The sequence below is a fragment of the Myotis myotis genome, unplaced genomic scaffold (assembly GCF_014108235.1).
Source record: "Myotis myotis isolate mMyoMyo1 unplaced genomic scaffold, mMyoMyo1.p scaffold_m19_p_13, whole genome shotgun sequence".
Taxonomy (NCBI): domain Eukaryota; kingdom Metazoa; phylum Chordata; class Mammalia; order Chiroptera; family Vespertilionidae; genus Myotis; species Myotis myotis.
This window is the reverse complement of record NW_023416317.1, coordinates 24,927,693-24,946,131: the sequence shown is the minus strand read 5'-3', so window position 1 is coordinate 24,946,131 and position 18,439 is coordinate 24,927,693. Positions and strand designations below refer to the sequence as shown.

The following is an 18,439-nucleotide window of genomic DNA, read 5'->3' as shown; positions in this document are numbered from 1 at the left end:
TTTTTCTTTTTTTCTTTATTGATTAAGGTATTACATATGTGTACTTATCCCCCCATTAACTTCTGATACTAATTCAGAACAACTTGTTTCTTAAATGTGAACTAATGGTGTATTGTATTTTGGCAAAATGGGTTCTATAAAAATTGTTAAAAATTCTGAGAATTTAACAAAGTTACCTTAAATGTTTGGTATGTAGGTGGTTTTTTTCTCCTCTTTCCCCCTTTTCACTCCTTCACCCTGCCCCCTTTTAGTCATGTCCTTCTGTTCCTTTTTCTTTTCTTACTTCCTCTGGTTAACTTATAATAACTCTACTTTTCAGAGAAGCTGAGTGAATAAAAGAGAAGCCAACATTTCCTTCTTACAAAAGCACACTTACTTTGCAGTTGAACTTGTGTTAAACTAGGGGTCTCAATATAGTTAGTTATTCAGGGAATTTTATAAACTGAGCAACAGTTATTATTTATTTGAATTTTACAGAAGAAAATAGAGGATTCCTAAAAAACTTTGCCATTGTTGAATTTCTTTAGTGCTTGCATTCTCCCCCCCCCCCCCCCCCCCCCCTGAAATGATATGAATGTCCCTTATTGGTTGCAATAGGAAGTGGAAAAGAAGGGGATACGACAGCTTCGGCTCTTGTGACTTTCACAGACTCTGTGGCCACCCTCCCCCTCCCCTTTCTTTTTGTATATATTTTTATTGCTTTCAGAGAGAATAAGAGAGAGGGAGGGAGAGAGAGAGAGAGAAACATCAATGATTAGAACATCATTGATCAGCTGCCTCCTGCACATCTTCTACTAAGGATTGAGCCCACAACCACGGCATGTGCCCCGATTTGGAATCAAATTGTGACCTCCTTGTTCATAGGTTGACACTCAGCCACTGAGCTACACTGATTGGGCTTGTGCTTACATTGTTACTGTCAGCAATTTTATAGAGTAAATTATTGCAACGTTACTGTCTTTGATATTTTTGGCACAGCATTTGATCTTCCTTAATATTTGACTTATATTGAAAGGTGGCCTTAAATATTTTGTTGGCCTACAGAAAATTTTAGCAAGGGTCAAAATTTTGACTTATATTGAAAGGTGGCCTTAAAGATTTTCTGTTGACCTGCAGAAAATTTTAGCAAGAGTCAAAATTTAGACCATATTTCTTGTTTGTTGATATCACAGTAATAATGCAGATGATAGCTACCAGATTACATTTTACCAGGTGTACCAGTTAATATTGTGGATTTTGTAATCAAAGAAAACACAATAATTTCAAGAGAAACATCAAAAGTGCTTTATTCAAAGTAATGTCCATCACTAGCTACACAGTGCACCCCCCCCCCCCCCCCCATTTCAGGTAATTTGTGGATACCGTCCCAATAGAACTTTTCTTGTTTTGAGGCAAACCATTCAGAGACCCAATTTTCCACTTCTTTGTACGTTTTGAAGTGCTGCTCAGAAAGCGCATGCCATGGATCAGAACAAGTGGTAATCTGAAGGAGCAAAGTCTGGTGAATACAGCGGGTGGGTTAATATTTCCCAGACAAGATCTTTTAACGTGTCTTTAACTGGTTTTGAAGTGTGTGATGATGCGTTATCATGAAGCAGAATTACTTTGCCATGTCTTCCAGAACATTCTGGTCATTACATGATCAAAGCATGGTTCAAACTGATGATTTGTTGTCAGTAGCGATCAGTATTAACGGTTTCACCTGGTTTTAGAAGCTCATAATACACCACACCTTCCTGACCCCACCAAACGCAGAGCATTGTCTTCTTTCCAAAGAAATTTGGCCTTGTAGTCAGTGTTGATGGTTGACCTTTTGTGCATTTGGGATTCTCAAAATAAATCCACTTTTCATCGCCAGTCACAATTCGATGCAAAAAAGACTTTCTTTCGTGCCGTTGAAGCAACATTTTACTGATGACTTTTCAGTTTTCCATTTGTCTTTTGTTCAGTTGATGTGGCACCCATTTTCCTTTAAAGTCTTTCCCATTGCTTGTAAATGATCAGAAATTGTTTGCTGGGCAACGTTTATTCTTTCTGCAAGTTGTTTTTGAGTTTGACACGCATCTTCATCCAATAATGCTTGTAATTGCTGGTCTTCAAACTTTTTCGGTTGACCTGGACGTTCTTTGTCTTTCACATTGAAATCATCACTTTTACAGCGTTTAAACCAGCGTTCACAAGTATCTTGAGATGGAGCATGTTCACCATAAGCTTCCTGAAGTATTCAGCAGCACTTTTCTTCAAAATGAAGTAATGAATTATAACTTCCCACAAATGCTCTTTTTTTGGCACGAAATTTGACATTTTTGAGTGTAAAAATACCTATGATGTTAACACCTTCAGAAAATTTGACATACGAAGTTTTGAAGCTTGCTGTCAATACATCAAAATAGCATACATATCAAATCGCATGTATATCAACATATGTGTAACTCCATCTATTGAAAAAATCCGCATTATTAACCAGTATACCTGGTATCGTCAATGTAATAGGTTGTTTTTCAAACTTCTTTTCTTAGCACTTGATGTTTAAAACTCAACTTAGAGTGCCATGTTAGGTAAGCCTGTGCTGGTTAATATGGTTATGTCTTGCCTTTAGAAATCCAAGGATTTATTCCTGTACTATTACATAATCATTGTATTTGTGTAGATAGCCTGTGCAAGCTTTGGCTTGGAGATTGACATCCTATTTCTAGATTTTCTTAGGAATGCTGGCATTTCCTTATAATTAATCATCACTTTAAATTATATGAAAATAAATGATATCCAAATGCTAGTGAAATCTCAAATGAATTTACTAACATATAAAATGTACCATATTTTTCATTAAATATAAGAGAAGTATAAGATCACTTGATTAGTTTATAACACTGCCCAAAGGATTAGGTTTGTTGAGTAATAAATTCCTTATAATTCCTTTTACCTTTATATATGAAACAAGTAGGTTTTCCAACTAATCTTGACATTGTGCCTTTATTCATGGTACCTTTTACCTCTCATGGGAGAAATTTATCTTATATATTTTACTTTCTAAACCAACAAGAAAATCATTTGTGTTATTTAGGTAACGAAATACAAAGAAGGAAAAAAGTAAATTACTTCTTCATTATCAATCTGCTGCTTTCACATCCTCCTATCTTCTCAGGGTCTAACTAGCCCAGTGCAAGAAGAGAGATTAGTTGATGTACAGTGTTACTGGATTATTTTGGTAAATTTTCTCTGAGAAGTTCAAAGCTTTGCAGAGTGGAACTAATTCAATAACTATTAGTCTACCCTACAAACTCATGAGGGAAGGTGAAGATAATTAAATATAGTATACTATGGCAACATTTTTGCCCACAAGGAGCCCCAGAAAACTCCAGTAGAGACCAAGATAGCCATTCATCTAATAAGGATTAAGGGTTTTTTCTTTCTTGGCTTTCCTATAGAAAAAAAGAAAAAACAACCCAGAAGTAATGTACAGTCAGGAAAAGGATATAGCAGGATTTTAGTGTGGCCACAAAGAATTTGAGTGAAAAGCACTAAAATTTCCCATTCTCGTAGCTGCTATTTGCTTAGTTTGGGAGCAAAGAATTTTGTGGTATTTAGAAAAAGAGAGACAGTATCTTTTACCTCATCACATTATTTATGCTTCTGAGTCATGAAGAGGTCAGGAGATGGGGAAATAGGCATGAAAGAATATGAACAGCAGAGCCACAATGACAGTGCCCATATACATGTTAAGAAGGTCTTCTGAGAGTAGCTACCAGGAAGAAAACTAGTAGGTTTACATTCCTGTCCCTCTGAACTCTAGTAGCCTTGAGTTTATGGTAGACTTATTATATCCAGCTAATTAATGCCTTCTAGATTACTACTTGGTGGCAAGGAGTCCTCATTTCTCTAGAACATGACCACCTTGGTGCTTCATTGTTAGTGACTTAAACTGTTCAAAGTACTTGGGGTAGTGTAGGGAGTTTTAAAGGTCTTTGAACCAAAAAATTAGGGAAAATATGGACATAAAGAACTTCTTCCTATACCATATTTTGTCCTCTCTAGCAGGTTCTGTGCCTCAATGCAATTTTGTTTTATATATTTCTGTGATGAAAAATCTCATGCCTACCATCTCTCCTCCTCTTTTTGTGCATGTGATTTCCGTAACCATGGCAGTTATGCTGACCTTACATTTTTTAGTTTCAGCTTCCTTTTAATTTCCTGCATTTAATATTGGTGTGTGGTTGTTGCTGTTTGATCTTTCTTTTTCCCTACTCTTTTATTATACCCCAGTTATTGTGTTATTTCTTTGCTTTTGAATTTTTGTGGATATATGGGAAGCTTCTGTCAGGGATGATACTATTCAGAGAAAGGGAGTTCCTAGAATATCTTTTCCTGATAGCTGGTACTGAGCAAAACTCTAGTCTCTCTGAAAACAGATCCTGTCTGGATTATTCACTCATGTAGTGCCCCACGGTCATTAGTGCTTCAACAGATAGTTCAGCTTACAAGATTTTTTTTCTTCTATTTTCTTCTTAAAGAGCAAACTTTTCAGCCAGTAACTTTGATGAATATGAATGGTAACTAGAAATTCCTCTTTTCTATTAAAATACACACAGTTAGGTTGTGATATCTACTTATTATTACGGTTTGAATTTACTGAGTTTCAGCAGTTGAATAATTAACTGTGGTTATGAATGAAAGGAATTAAATCACCCCAGCAAGACTATACATATTGAATATTATGTTCTCTCTTGATTTCCCAAGCAGTGGCTGTTTATCAACTATTATTGTGGTTTCCATTCCAAGATGACTGCTCTAGTATTCAATTTTTCATATATTAAAACTTGTAGCGATTTAAAAAAAAACATTGCTGTTTTCATTTCCTATGTACTTGTTTCTGAGCTTTTTCTCTTATTCTAGAAAATAATCATTACCCACTATCTAGAAAACTGTCTTTTAATCTTCTGATTAAAGATTGCTTAACGATAGTGCTCATTTGTTTGGCTAGTGGCATGTTTTTCTTTAACACTGGAGTTTCTGCATGGATTTATAATATGAGGTTCTTCTTCTTCTTCTTCTTCTTTTTTTTAAGCATTAGATAGGCATGAAGCCTCCATCTCACAGCTGCATGTGTAGTTACTATTGAAGCAAATGCCTACCTAATTTGACAGTCTTGGTGTGTTTAAAATTTTTGAGTTTGCAAATAAGCATATTAAGTCTACTGATGGAGCCTTCGGGCAGTGAACAGTTATATGAGGACCCTGATCCTGGAGGCAGATCCCAAGATGCAGAGGCCAGAAAGCAGACAGAATCAGAACAAAAGTTGTCTAAAATGACTCACAATGCTTTGGAGAACATTAATGTGATTGGCCAAGGCTTGAAGCATCTCTTCCAGCACCAGCGCAGGAGGTCATCTGTGTCTCCACATGATGTGCAACAAATTCAGGCAGATCCAGAACCTGAAATGGATCTGGAAAGCCAGAACACATGTGCAGAGATTGATGGTGTCCCCACCCACCCCACAGCTCTGAATCGTGTCCTGCAACAGATCCGAGTGCCACCCAAGATGAAGAGAGGGACGAGCTTGCATAGTAGGCGGGGCAAGCCAGAGGCCCCAAAGGGAAGTCCCCAAATCAACAGGAAATCTGGCCAGGAGATGGCAACTGTTATGCAGTCTGGCCGACCCAGGTCTTCATCCACTACTGATGCTCCTACCAGCTCTGCTGTTGTGGAAATAGCTTGTGCTGCTGCTGCTGCTGCTGCTGCATGTCTTCCAGGGGATGAGGCAACTGTAGAGCGGGTAAGTCTGTTAGAGTTTCTTTTTCTGTTATTGTTCTTTCTATCAGGGATTCTTTAAACTTTTCTTTGGTAACTAAAAAGAGATAGCAAGAGATATCTCAAAGTTGTGGTAAAAGATAGTTCCTGTTTTTGTTAAAGGGAATGAATAATAATTATTGCAGCTAATGAATGCATGCTTATAATTATATTCCTATTTGCTTCCTAACATATTGCTATATTTTGTTTATTTTACTCTTTTGCTAAAATCATCAGTATACTTTATGTGTTCTTTATGTCTTAAAAATCTCAGTTTTATGGTAGAGGAACAAAGATGCTTTGTTGTTGCTTTGGTTTTGCACATGAATTGGCTTTCTTACATTAATCAAGGTAATGAATAAAGTTCTAGAATCTGGGTGTATCTGCTTAGTGTGGAAATATAAATTGCTTATAATTTTCATACACACTGTGCCATTCAATATACATTTTGCTTTCTGCAGTAGAGCATATACATTCTTTATTTTTTAAATAGTGGCTTTCACACTTTATTTTTTAAAATATGTTTTGATTGATTTTAGAGAGGAAGGGGGGGAAAGAGAGAGAGAGAGAGAGAGAGAGAGAGAGAGAGAGAGAGAGAGAGAAGAAAGAAAGAAAGAAAGAAAGAAAAAAAGAAAGAAAGAAAGAAAGAAAGATGATGAGAGAGAAACATTAATCAACTGCTTCCTGCAAGGCCCCCTATCAGGCATCGAGCCCACAAGCAGGGGACAAGAAAAGGGGAAAAGAAAGTTTTTCCTTTTTTCAAATATTGGTAACTAGATCAGCTTGTTTGAATGAAGGCAGAAATCTAAGCAGTGACAAAGGCTGATTTCAACACTACCCCTTTTTGGTTTCTTTTGTTTTTGTTGTTTCTTATGTTATTACTTCTAAATAACGTCTTTTTCCAATGAGTAGCAGTGGAAATAAAATACTGGAATGATTCCCTAAAGTTATTTTTAAAACTGTTCATCATTATAATATAAGCAATGACATTCTGGATTCTCAGATATCTAAACAAAATAATAAGAACAAAAAAGTAATTATTTACAGTATCTAAGATAAGGTCTCTTCTGTTTAGTGAGTTAGCCAGTTAAATAAATAATCTCCATGGAGCTATTTCTGCATAGCAGGGTTGAGGGTGGGGTGGAAAAGAGCTCAAATTAAAGTCTCACATTAACTATAATATAATGTTGCATAATTATAGTTAAGAAAGGGGGATGAAGGTGAGAACTATTCCTGTATCGTCTTTCTGACTGCCATAAAACACCAAGAAGCTTGGTGTTTTGAGAATACTGAATTTTAATGACTCATTTGATAATTGAGAATCTTTTCCATGTACTTGATAATAATTTTGCAAGAATGTTTTGTGGAAGTGAAATTGTTTTAATGTCATTATATGGGATCATACTCAGCTTGTTGAGTATATAATGATGCAAGACTTTTATGTATATAATATAATTTAAGTTGCATGTCAGCTTTTTGAGGTATGTCTGACCTCCATTTGTACAAACAAGGTAATTAGAGCTTAGGAAATTTTTAAAATTTACTTAGACCAGAGAGCTCGTCCATGGCTGAGTCTAAGTTCTTTGCTCATTCTACCATAGCACAGATGCCTCAATATTGTAAGTTTTTATTATGTATTTAGTGGGAAAGGTGTAATATAAAGACAGAGAGTGTAGAAGATTGTAGAAAGATCTAGACTGCCAAAAAGTTAGTAACCTACCAACTAGTTGGAAGGTACATCTAAGTAGGCTAATTTTCCTAAAACACCTAAGAAAAATTAAACAATTTGTTTTAACAATTAAAACAAGATTTGAAGCCCAAAAACTAACTCTTGTAGAGAAATGAGTAAGGTAGAAATTTGGATAAAAGAAAGAAGTAAAGGTTTCTGAATGCTTTCCGTATCTATTGTCAAAAGGTGGCAATGAAATTGCTAAAAGTCCAGAAGTCATTATAGCCTTTCTAACCTCCAAACAGTGCTTTAAAATAGGAAAAGAAAAAAGAAAAAATAGGGGAAAGAGAGGTAATTGACTGATTTATCCTTGTTTTCAGGTAATCTGACTGGCAGGTAATCTGGCAGTTAATAGCAATGATTATTTTTAATTCTGTGTTTTTAGTTATTTTTTCCTTGCCAAGTTTATATAGCCACCTGGAGGGGTAAGTCAAGAGTGCTGGAGCGTTATCTTAAGAATGTTCCACTTTTCTTTTTGAGTCTGTCATTAACACAACATCTTAGGTTGGGAGTGACTTCTATAATCATTTTATTCAGCTCTGCAACATTCTCCCTAAGTGGTTAACTGGTCTCTCAGAATCTCTCAAAGATTACCATTCTACTTGTGATGTTTCTATTAGACAAATCCAACATATTAAATTGAAATCTGGTTCCCTGTATTTCTCCAGTTAACGCCAATCAGAATGTGTGTAATGCCTCTGCAGACATGAATAGCTTTCACAATGTGTGTGTCTGAATAGTTCCTTCTTTAGGCTAATAATACCTAGTCCAGTGATGGCGAACCTATGACACGCATGTCAGAGGTGACACGCGAACTCTTTATTTTGGTTGATTTTTCTTTGTTAAATGGCATTTAAATATATATAATAAATATCAAAAATATAAATCTTTGTTTTACTATGGTTGCAAATATCAAAAAATTTCTATATGTGACACGGCACCAGAGTTAAGTTAGGGTTTTTCAAAATGCTGACACGCCAAGCTCAAAAGGTTCGCCATCACTGACCTAGTCCTTGGGATATTCTTTTTTATTTTTAATTCAACAAATATTTATGACCCAGTCATTCTAAGTGTTAGAATGCTGTAGTGAATTCTCACTACAAACACTGTACTGTGAAGTATTACTATCTCATAAATTAGTTTATAAGTGAGGAAACAGAAAATTGAGGTCAAAGTGACTTGTCAAGTTCACCCACTTAATAAGTTTACTGGATGTCAGACCAAGTCTTTCTAACTCCAAAGTCATACTTTTGACCACTGTTCTTTGCTACAGTGAGTCTTGCCAAGAATAATCTCATAGCCATCAATAAGACCTGGAGTAGATAGTTCTAGGAGAAAGCTGACCTAAAGAATGGCTTAAATTACCTTCTAGCTATGAGATTCTGGGGTTCCTTGAGATGCTAAATGAGTTAGGGGACTGGGTTCCACTGGGGAACTCCCAACAAATCAAGTAGATTATTAGCAGTCACATATTTAAGTTCGTAGTTTCAGCAATTCACCGAGGACACCAGAGGTCCATGAAAAATGTGGATGCTTCACAAATCATCCTCCTGCAGAGGCCTCAAGCTAGGTTATGGGACTAACTCTTAACAAATCATGTTCATGCAGGAGGTCCCAACCAGGTTATGGGACTAACTCTTAACAAATGTTGGCCTAAAATCTGAAATTTGCAGGGATTTGTATGGTTAGTAAATAACTTTAGGATTTGCACTTTGGTCAATAAGGTGTTTTATGCTTTTAAATAACAGGAAGTTGACATAACGTCTTAAAAACCCAATTTAAATGTGTTTTTCTTTTTAAAGATCCTAGATATGGTAGCTTTCCAAAGATTCATTTTTCATTTGCTTGTCTTGTTTTAGAATATTACTTATTTGCCTTGTCCAGTTTGGCTGAATGGATAGAGCATCAGCCTGGGGACAAAAGGGTCTTGGGTTCGATTCCGGTCAAGGGCACATGACCAGGTTGTGGCTCGATCCCCAGTGTGGAGTGTGCAGGAAGCAGCGATCAATGATTCTCTCTCATCATTGATGTTTCTATCTCTCTCTCCCTCTCCATTCTTCTCTTAAATCTATCTATCTATCTATCTATCTATCTATCTATCTATCTATCTATCTATCTTAGAGAGAGAATATTACTTATGATAATGTGAACATTTTCTTTAAAAACAAAGTATTTCCTGTTTCTGACTATAAAAAAGCATTTTGATATGGTATGCATGCTATGCTTTAAACAGTAATGTACTTGAAAAACTAATTTTAAGAATAACTATCATTTTAAATGTTAATTGAAATGGACTTGATATCTTATTTTTTTTTAAATTTATCTTTATTGTTGAAAGTGTTACAGATGTCCCCTTCTTCCCCTCCTCCCCACATTGATCCTCTCCACCCCACTTCCGCCCCCTCTCCAGGCCTTTACTGCACTATGTGTCCATGGGTTATACATAATAAGTTCTTTGGTTAATCTCTTAGGCTCTTTCCTCCCCTGCTTCTCTCTGAGATTTGTCAGTCTATTGCATGTTTACCTGCCTCTCTTGTTTGTCAGTTTATTTTGTTCTTTAGATTCCACATATAAGTGAGATTATGTGATACTTGTCTTTCTCTGACTGGCTTATTTTGCTTAGCATATATTTTCTAGGTCCCTCCATACTGCCTTAGAGGGTAAAAGATCCTTTTTTATAGCTGCATAGTATTCCATTGTTTAAATGTACTGCAGATTTTTTTTTTTTAATCCACTCATCTACTGATGGGCACTTGGGCTGTTTCCAGATCTTAGCTATTTTAAATAGTGCTGTTATGAACATAGGGGTGCATATAGTCTTTTTTTAAATTCAATTTTATTATTTTTAAAAATCTTTAATGTTGAAAGTATTACATCTTTTCAATGCCCCTTTTATCTCCCATTGACCCCCTCCAGCCTGCTCCCCCCACCCCCCAATATATTCTTTCTGATTGGTGTTTCAGGATTCTTTGGGTATATTCCTAGAAGTGGGATCACTGGGTCAAATGGCAGTTCCATTTTTAATTTTTTTTTTTTTAGGAAGCTCCATACTGTTTTCCATAATGGCTATACCAGTCTGCATTCCCATTGATGTCTTCTTTTTAAAAAATGTTTATATTGCCGTAACCGGTTTGGCTCAGTGGATAGAGCGTCGGCCTGCGGACTGAAAGTTCCCAGGTTCGATTCCGGTCAAGGGCATGTACCATGGTTGCGGGCACATCTCCAGTAGGGAGTGTGCAGGAGGCAGCTGATCGATGTTTCTCTCTCATCGATGTTTCTAACTCTCTCTCTCCCCTCCTCTCTGTAAAAAATAAACAAAATATATTTTAAAAAAATAAAAATAAAAATGTTTATGTCGATTTTTAGAGTGAGGAAAAGAGGGCTAGAGGGGTAGAAGCATCGATGAGAGAGAAACATCATTGATTGGCTGCCTCCTACACACCCCCTACTGGGGATTGAGCTTGAAACCCACCCATGTGCCCTGACCAGGAATCCAACTGGTGACCTCTTGGTTCCTGGGTTGCCATTGATATTTTCTTGAGATTACTTCCAATGTTAATATTCTGAGGAATCCATCTTAGGCCTTTAAATGTAGATAAACTTAGTCAAATTAGATTTCATTTTTAGATTTAGGTTGGAGGAATAAAGATGTCCTCATAGGTTTTTATTTTCCTCTGAGTGTGTGTATGTGTGTGTTTGTAAGCTTAATGGAGAGCTGGATAATCCATTTCTCTGCCACTAGCTCTGCCTTTTAATACCAAGAAAATCACTTTATTATTTTGAAGGATTTCACTAAGTTCTGATGCTTATAGCTGGTTGATAGTATACTAATTATGAGTATTTAATATCTATTGAGGATCTATAATTACATAGGTAGGCCCCCTATGACCAAATAAATTTTTTTAAATAACAGGCATTAACTATCTAATGTTTTGGCCTCCAAATTACTTTGCTTATTCACACCTTTTAGTATGTCTCTAACATTTTTATGTTTAGTTATAAATTATACACATATAACTCTTTCTACATATTATGTATAACATATAACACAAAAATTAAAATTAAAAGAATGAAATACAAAATATAAATGGAAGTTGTAATGTTTTCTTTCCACATCCCATTGGATTATCCTGGGGTACAAGTATCCTATATTTAAAACAAGATTAAAAGTTAGAATAATTCCCCTTTAAATAATTTTTAGATCATATGAAAATCATTTATACCGCCTTAGGAATATGACACTCGCACAATATAGGAACAGATATTTTACAATAGAACTGTCCAGCTTTGAAGTAGTCTGCTTTGGGGGGATTGGTCAGGCAAAATGTTCTCTGTATCTATGAATCTGTTTCTGTTCTACTTGCTTGTTTGTTTTGTGTTTTAGATTCCATATGCAAGTGAAATATGGCATTTGTCTTTCTCTATTTGACATATTTCACTCAACACAGTATCCTCTAGGTCCATCATGTTGTTGCAGATGACAAGATTTCATTCTTTTTTTAAAAAAATGACATGTCATATCCCATTGTATATATACATTACTTCTTCTTTATCCATTCACCTACTGACAGACACGTAAGTTGCTGCCATATTGTAAACACTGCTGCAATGAACATATGGATTCGTATATCTTTTCAATTTAGTGTTTAGAGTTTCTTCAGATAAATACCCACAAGTGGAATTGCTGGGTCCTTCTTTGTCTTTTGTTATAGCCTTTGTTTAAAAGTCTATTTTGTCTGGTATAAGTATTGCTTTTTTTTTTTTCATTTGCATGAAATATCTTTTCCATCCCTTGAAGTGTCTTGTAGAAAGCATATGTAAAAGGTCTTACTTTGTTATCCATTCAGCCACCCTGTGTCTTTTGATTGAAGCATTTAATCCATTTGCATTTAAAGTTGTTCATAGATATTTATTGCCATTTTATTATTTATATTTACTATTTAGTTTTTCTTCTTTTTTTTTTTAATATATTTTATTTATTTTTTACAGAGAGGAAGGGGGAGGGATAGAGAGTTAGAAACATTGATCAGCTGCCTCCTGCGCACCTCCCACTGGGGATGTGCCCGCAACCAAGGCACATGCCCTTGGCCAGAATCGAACCCGGGACCCCTCAGTCCCTAGGCTGACGCTCTATCCACTGAGCCAAACCAGCCAGGGCTAGTTTTTCTTCTTAAAGATCACCATTTAACATTTCTTATAAGACTGATTTGGTGGTAATGAAATCAGTTAGCTTTTTCTTGTCTGGGAAGCTCATTATCTGTCCTTTGATTCTAAATGATAGCTTTGCTGGGTAGAGTAATCTTGGTGGTAGGTTCTTGCTTTTCATCACTTTGAATATTTTGTCCCATTTGTTCTGGCTTGTGAAGTTTCTGTTGAGAAATCAGCTGATGGTCTTCTGGGAGCTCTCCTATAGGTAACTAACTGTTTTTCTCCTGCTGCTTTTAAGATTGTCTCTTTGTCTTTAACCTTTGGCATTTTAATTATGATGTGTCTTGGTGTGGTCCTCTTGGGTTCATCTTGTTTGGGAGACTCTGTGCTTCCTGCACTTCTATGTATATTTCCTTCACTAGCTTAGGGAAGTTTCCTGTCATTATTTTTTAAAATAGGTTTTTAATTTCTGTACCCTTTCCTCCTTTCTGTACCCTCATGATGTGAATGTTGGTATCCTTGAAGTTGTCCCAGAGGTTTCTTAAAGTATCCTCAGTGTTTTGGATTCTGTTTTCTTTTTGCTGTACTGATTAGGTGTTTTCTGCTTCTTTGTTTTCCAAATCGCTGAGTTGATCCTCTGTTTCCTCCACTCCACTGTTAATTCCCTGTGATGTATTCTTTTTTATGTTTTAATTTTTTTATTTTCACGAAAAACAATTTTAAATATAATAATGTTACATGCAATAAACATTAATACCCTATGATGTATTCTTCATTTAAGTTATTGTAGTCTTCATTACTGACTGTTTCTCTTCTATCTCCATTTTTATGTTTCCTATCTCTTTGCTGAAGTTCTTCCTGAGTTCATCTACTCTTCCCCTAAAATCATTAAGCATCCTTATAACCAGTGCTTTGAACTCCGCATCTGGTAGATTGCTTTTTGTTTAGTTCATATTCTAGAGTTTTTGTTTTCTTCTTTCATTTTGGATATCTTTCTTTGTATCATTTTGGCTGCCTCCCAAACAGATATCTCCCAGTCTTGGTAGAGTGGCCTTGTGTAGTAGGTGTCCTGTAGAGCCTAGTGGTGTAGGCCAGTGGTCAGCAAACTGCGGCTCGCGAGCTACATGCGGCTCTTTGGCCCCTTGAGTGTGGCTCTTCCACAGAATACCAGCTCTTCCACAAAATACTGACTTCTGCGCATGGGCTATGAAGTTTCAATCACACAGTACGTGCGCACCCGCATGTGGTATTTTGTGGAAGAGCCACACTTAAGGGGCCAAAGAGCCACATGTGGCTTGCGAGCCGCAGTTTGCTGACCACTGGTATAGGCCCTACCTCCCCGACACCTGAGCTAGAGCTGGGTGCTCCAGGTGCACTCCTCACCCTCATCCCCTGTTTGGGCTGTGTGCACTCTCCTATTGTAGTTGAGCCTGATTGCTGTTGGCACATCAGTGGGAGGAATTTAACCTCAGGCTAATTGGTTGCAAGGACTGGCCACAACCAGAGGATCTGCTGTGCAGGGGCCAAGTCCACAGAGCAAGACTCGATTTAATGGGGCTCTGGGGCCTAATGAGTTTGCCCCTTGAGTGTGCTGCTTGTGGAGGCGGGTGGGTTGTGCTTCAGTGTGGTGAAGTTGTCTACTGGATATGCTTGCTCTGGGGTCTCCTGGGAGTTGCAGGCCAAGGTCAGCCACCACCTGTGCCTGCCTAAGGCTACTCTACAGAGTGATCTGCAAATGGCTGTTACTTGTGCTAGGCTTGGAGGTGCCTGGGAGAGGCCAAGCTGTGAACCAAGTTCATTTGCCACTAGTGATGGTCCTGGGGACACTTAGCAAGATATACAGGCATGCCGAGGCCAAATGCTGCTTGTTTGGGGTTTGTGAACCTTTGAAAGATTTTAGGAAAATCCACAGGATGAGCCAAGATAGGCTGTTTGTATGGAAAAGCCACTGCAAGTGGCTTAGGTGGACCCACAAGTTGGATAGGGCATGGTCTCAGGGAATCACCAGGGTGGGGTGAACAGTATTAGCCAGGTTGATGGAGACTCAGGTTGTGGCACCCACCTGTTGGCTCTGTGGGAGGAGGACTCAGTAAAAAAACAGCACTTTTTTCTGGGAGAAAGCTGTCCCTCCAGCCCTCATTGGACAATTCAGTTCATCCTATATGTCCTAGAGCCTTTTGAGCTGCTGCCCAGTGCTGGAGCCCAAAGCAAGTAATGCCTGGGACTCCAGCAGCCCTCTCTCTCACTCAGCCACAATGCTCTTGTGGGATTCCCAAAAGAAATTCGTTCTTGGAAGACGATGCAGTGGAACCCTAGGCTGCAGAGCTTGGTGTGGAGTTAGGACCACTGGCTCCTCAGGTGAGGCCTCTGTAGCTGAGATATCCCTCCCTATTTTTAACCATACATGGGTGTGACCAGCCCTCTCTGAGTGTCTGTCCCTCCTACCAGTCTTGATGTGCCTTCTGAATATTCTCAGTAATAGCACTTCTGTTCAGCTGGATTTCAGGTGGTTCTGAATGATGGTTGTTCTGTAGTTTAGTTGTAATTTTGATGGCGTTTGGGAGGATGTAAGTACCAAATTTACCTACTCCACCATCTTGACGGATCTCATTGTGGTTTTGATTTGCATTTATCTGATGATTAGTGATGCTGAGCATACTTTTATATACTTGTTGGTCATTTGTATAACATCTTTGGAGAACTGTGTAAGTCCTTTGCCCATTTTAAAAATGCGTTTGGCTGCAGACTTCTCACATGTTGGAAAGAGCTAGGGAGGGTTCTATTTTACGAGAGCGTTAATCATGTCACATTGGGCTTTAGGAATTCAACATATGAATGGGGGGGGCATAAACATTCAAACCATACATAATACAGGAAGTTTCAAATAATATGTACATTAGTTGGGTTAAAAAACAAGCCAAGCTAGCCTGCAGCTATACTGCATACTTTTATAAGTAAACTAGAGGCCTGGCGCACAAAATTCGTGCGCTGGTACGGTCCCTAGGCCTGGCCTGCAATCAGGGCCATCTTCTCCGCTGCTAATAGCCAGCTCCACCCTCCACCACCACCCACCCTCAGTTCCCTGTTCGCCATCGGGTGATCGGAGCCTGCAGGCTGGGGGGAGGGAGCAAGAGGTTGGCCGGCCCCACCCCTGCCACGGGTCGCCCTCTGTGTGTGGGGCGACTGGCGGGGCAGGGGCCTTGGCCTGGCACCACTGTGTCCCCCGCCACCCACCCCTGGTTCCCTGTTTGCCATCGAGCAAGGGGAGCCTGCCGGCTGGGGGAAGGGACCGAGAAGTGGTCAGTGCGTGGTCAGTGTCAGAATACCACTGAGCATTTTAGGTTCCTGATGAGGGGGATGCAGACAAGGAAAATACAATACAGTGTAGTAAGGAAGAATCAGTTGGGGAAAGGAGTTGGTGAGAGTTGGTAGAGGCTTTCCTGAAGGAACAGAAATCTAAGCCAAGATTTGGGGTTAAGTTGAAAGTAGTGAGATGTCTAGAGAGGGAAAGCAGAGGCTAGCACATGAAATACCTTGTACACTATTTTAAGGACTTGATTTTATAGTGTTTAAATATTTTGTGTAAGTCATGTTAGTTGTTATTTTGTTAGTTGTTATTTAGTTGCTAGGCACTTAGTAGGCACATAATAAACTCTCTCTCCATCTTTCTTCTCCCTTTCCTTCTCTCCTTTGTATGTATTCACTGCAGGTGATGCATGGCATAAGTTTTTTTTTTTTTTTTTTTGAAGGAAATTAATGCAAGCCCTAAAGCATTGGTGATACAAAAGGAGACAACCTTAATTTAGCATTTTTGAAAGAGCCATGTCCAATTTATCAAAATAAAAATGTTATTTGACATGGTTGGCTATTCTTTAAATCAGCCATCATGATGAGTTAGTTATGGAATTGAATATGATGTAGTATTCAAAATTTTTTTAATCGTCAACAACTTTTAACATCTTACTACTTATTAATTGTATTACTTGCATGGGTATTTATATCGACAGGGCCTTGGATTTTTGTAAATAACTACACAAGTTACTTTATCTTATGTTAGATGAAATGTGGATCTTTAATGTTATCTGTTGTGGGATTCCCAAAAGAAATTCGTTTTTGCAAGACAGAAATCTTATATCATTTAAGGAGCCTGAATTGCCACAGGGAATCTTGAAACTGGCAGCACTGTTTACTAAACTTTCTGAAAATGGATTTCCTCCCCTTTGTGTTAAAGGAAGACAATAATTAAAAGAATCAGCCCTATCTGGTTTGGCTTTTGGATAGAGCGTGGGCCTACGAACTGAAGGGTCCTGGGTTTGATTCTAGTCAAGGGCACATGCCTGGGTTGCAGGCTTGATCCCCAGTAGAGGGGGCAGCCGATCAGTGATCCTTTATCATCGTTGATATTTCCAATTCTCTTTCTCTTTCCCTTCTTCTCTGAAATCAATAAAAATATATTTTAAAAAAAGAATCAAAACTTCTGTGAAGTGAGAACCTATCACATTATTATTTATAAATAGTGGGCTATTCCCCTTTGGATAGTTTATAGAAAAATAGTTAACAGGTGCAATTTAGCAAAAGTGGAATAAATGAATTTTGTTATAATCTACATTCCTATTCCACAAACAAAATAATACTCTGAACATTCTAGTCTTATGACATGTCTAGTATGAAAAAACTAAATTTTTCTTATCACTTGATTAACACCTCTCTCTCTAATTTGTGTTTTTTTTCCACTGTATGGAATGCTCTCCCCCTCTTTTTTTTGTTTGTTTACAGAATTCCTATTCAACCTTAAAGACTCCAGCTATAAGACTTCTTGTCCCACTGAAAGTTCATCACTCCCTCCTTCATGCCATTATTGCCTATGCTATTATAGCAGTTGCCACATTATATTATCACTTCTATAATAGCACTTGCCACATTATGACAATTGTTTCTTTACTGGATTATGACATCCTTAAGTAAAGGGAATGTTTCATTCCATATTGAGTGTCTGGTGTCGAAAATGCTTGTTTAGTATGAATGAGAGGGGGCTTTCTGAAGTGACGTGGTGTTGCATAATGAAAGCCTATTAAAGGTAAAGGGCTTATGGTTTTGTTGATTGACTGGTAGCTGGCATTGCACAGTTATTTCTACTGGGTTATCACAGGAAACTGGTTAAAAGTCACAGGGATGTTTGAACAAAAAGATTTATTTTATGTAACTGTTACAAGACTGGATACCAAAGATATAAGGGAGGAACTATAAGCATATTACTATCTTAGGTTTGCCAGGCTATAGGGAAACTCATTCATAACTTACAGTATAAAGTTTCAAGTTTTAAAAATGGAATCATTATTCAATTTACAGAAAAAATTTACTACATGAGTATTTTAAGTAGTTAGTGTTCTTTAATAATTTAAAAAATAGAAGGAAGCATTGTGTAATAGAAAAAGCAATGTAGTGTGTTGGTGCTCTTGTCCCACCATCAAGAATCTGGAGAAGGCCGTGCGTAGATGTTATAGGAATCCAGAGACTAATAAAGAGTCCAGAGACGAAATATAATTTTGAAAGGCATTGGGGGTCAGAAGAGCTTAGCTAAAGGAGCTAAGACCCAAGATCTTAAGTCTAAAGTTTTAGGTTCTCTTCGTCCCCAGGACCCTATGCTTTTTATTAATTAACACAACTTGTCCTGAGGCAAGGCAGAGATACACACTTCAAAGGGTATACAGAATTGTATACAGAATTGTCAGAATTGGGGAATTAGCCGAAGGCTGTTCAGGTGTTTGGCCAGTA

The 18,439-nt window shown here is 37.7% G+C and overlaps 1 protein-coding gene across 5 annotated transcripts in view; it reads left to right on the top strand.

Annotated features, from left to right (window-relative positions):
* TMCC1 (transmembrane and coiled-coil domain family 1) overlaps nt 1–18,439 on the top strand; it is a 167,823-nt gene that overhangs the window by 49,449 nt on the left and 99,935 nt on the right. For 4 of the 5 annotated variants that reach the window (XM_036332265.1, XM_036332266.1, XM_036332267.1 and 1 more), the window contains one exon: nt 5,499–5,773. In XM_036332265.1, the coding sequence (XP_036188158.1) occupies nt 5,540–5,773 (234 nt within the window). In that variant the 5' untranslated portion in view covers nt 5,499–5,539. Of the gene's footprint in view, nt 1–5,067; nt 5,774–18,439 lie in introns of those variants that run through there. The other variant, XM_036332264.1, reaches the window with a different exon arrangement.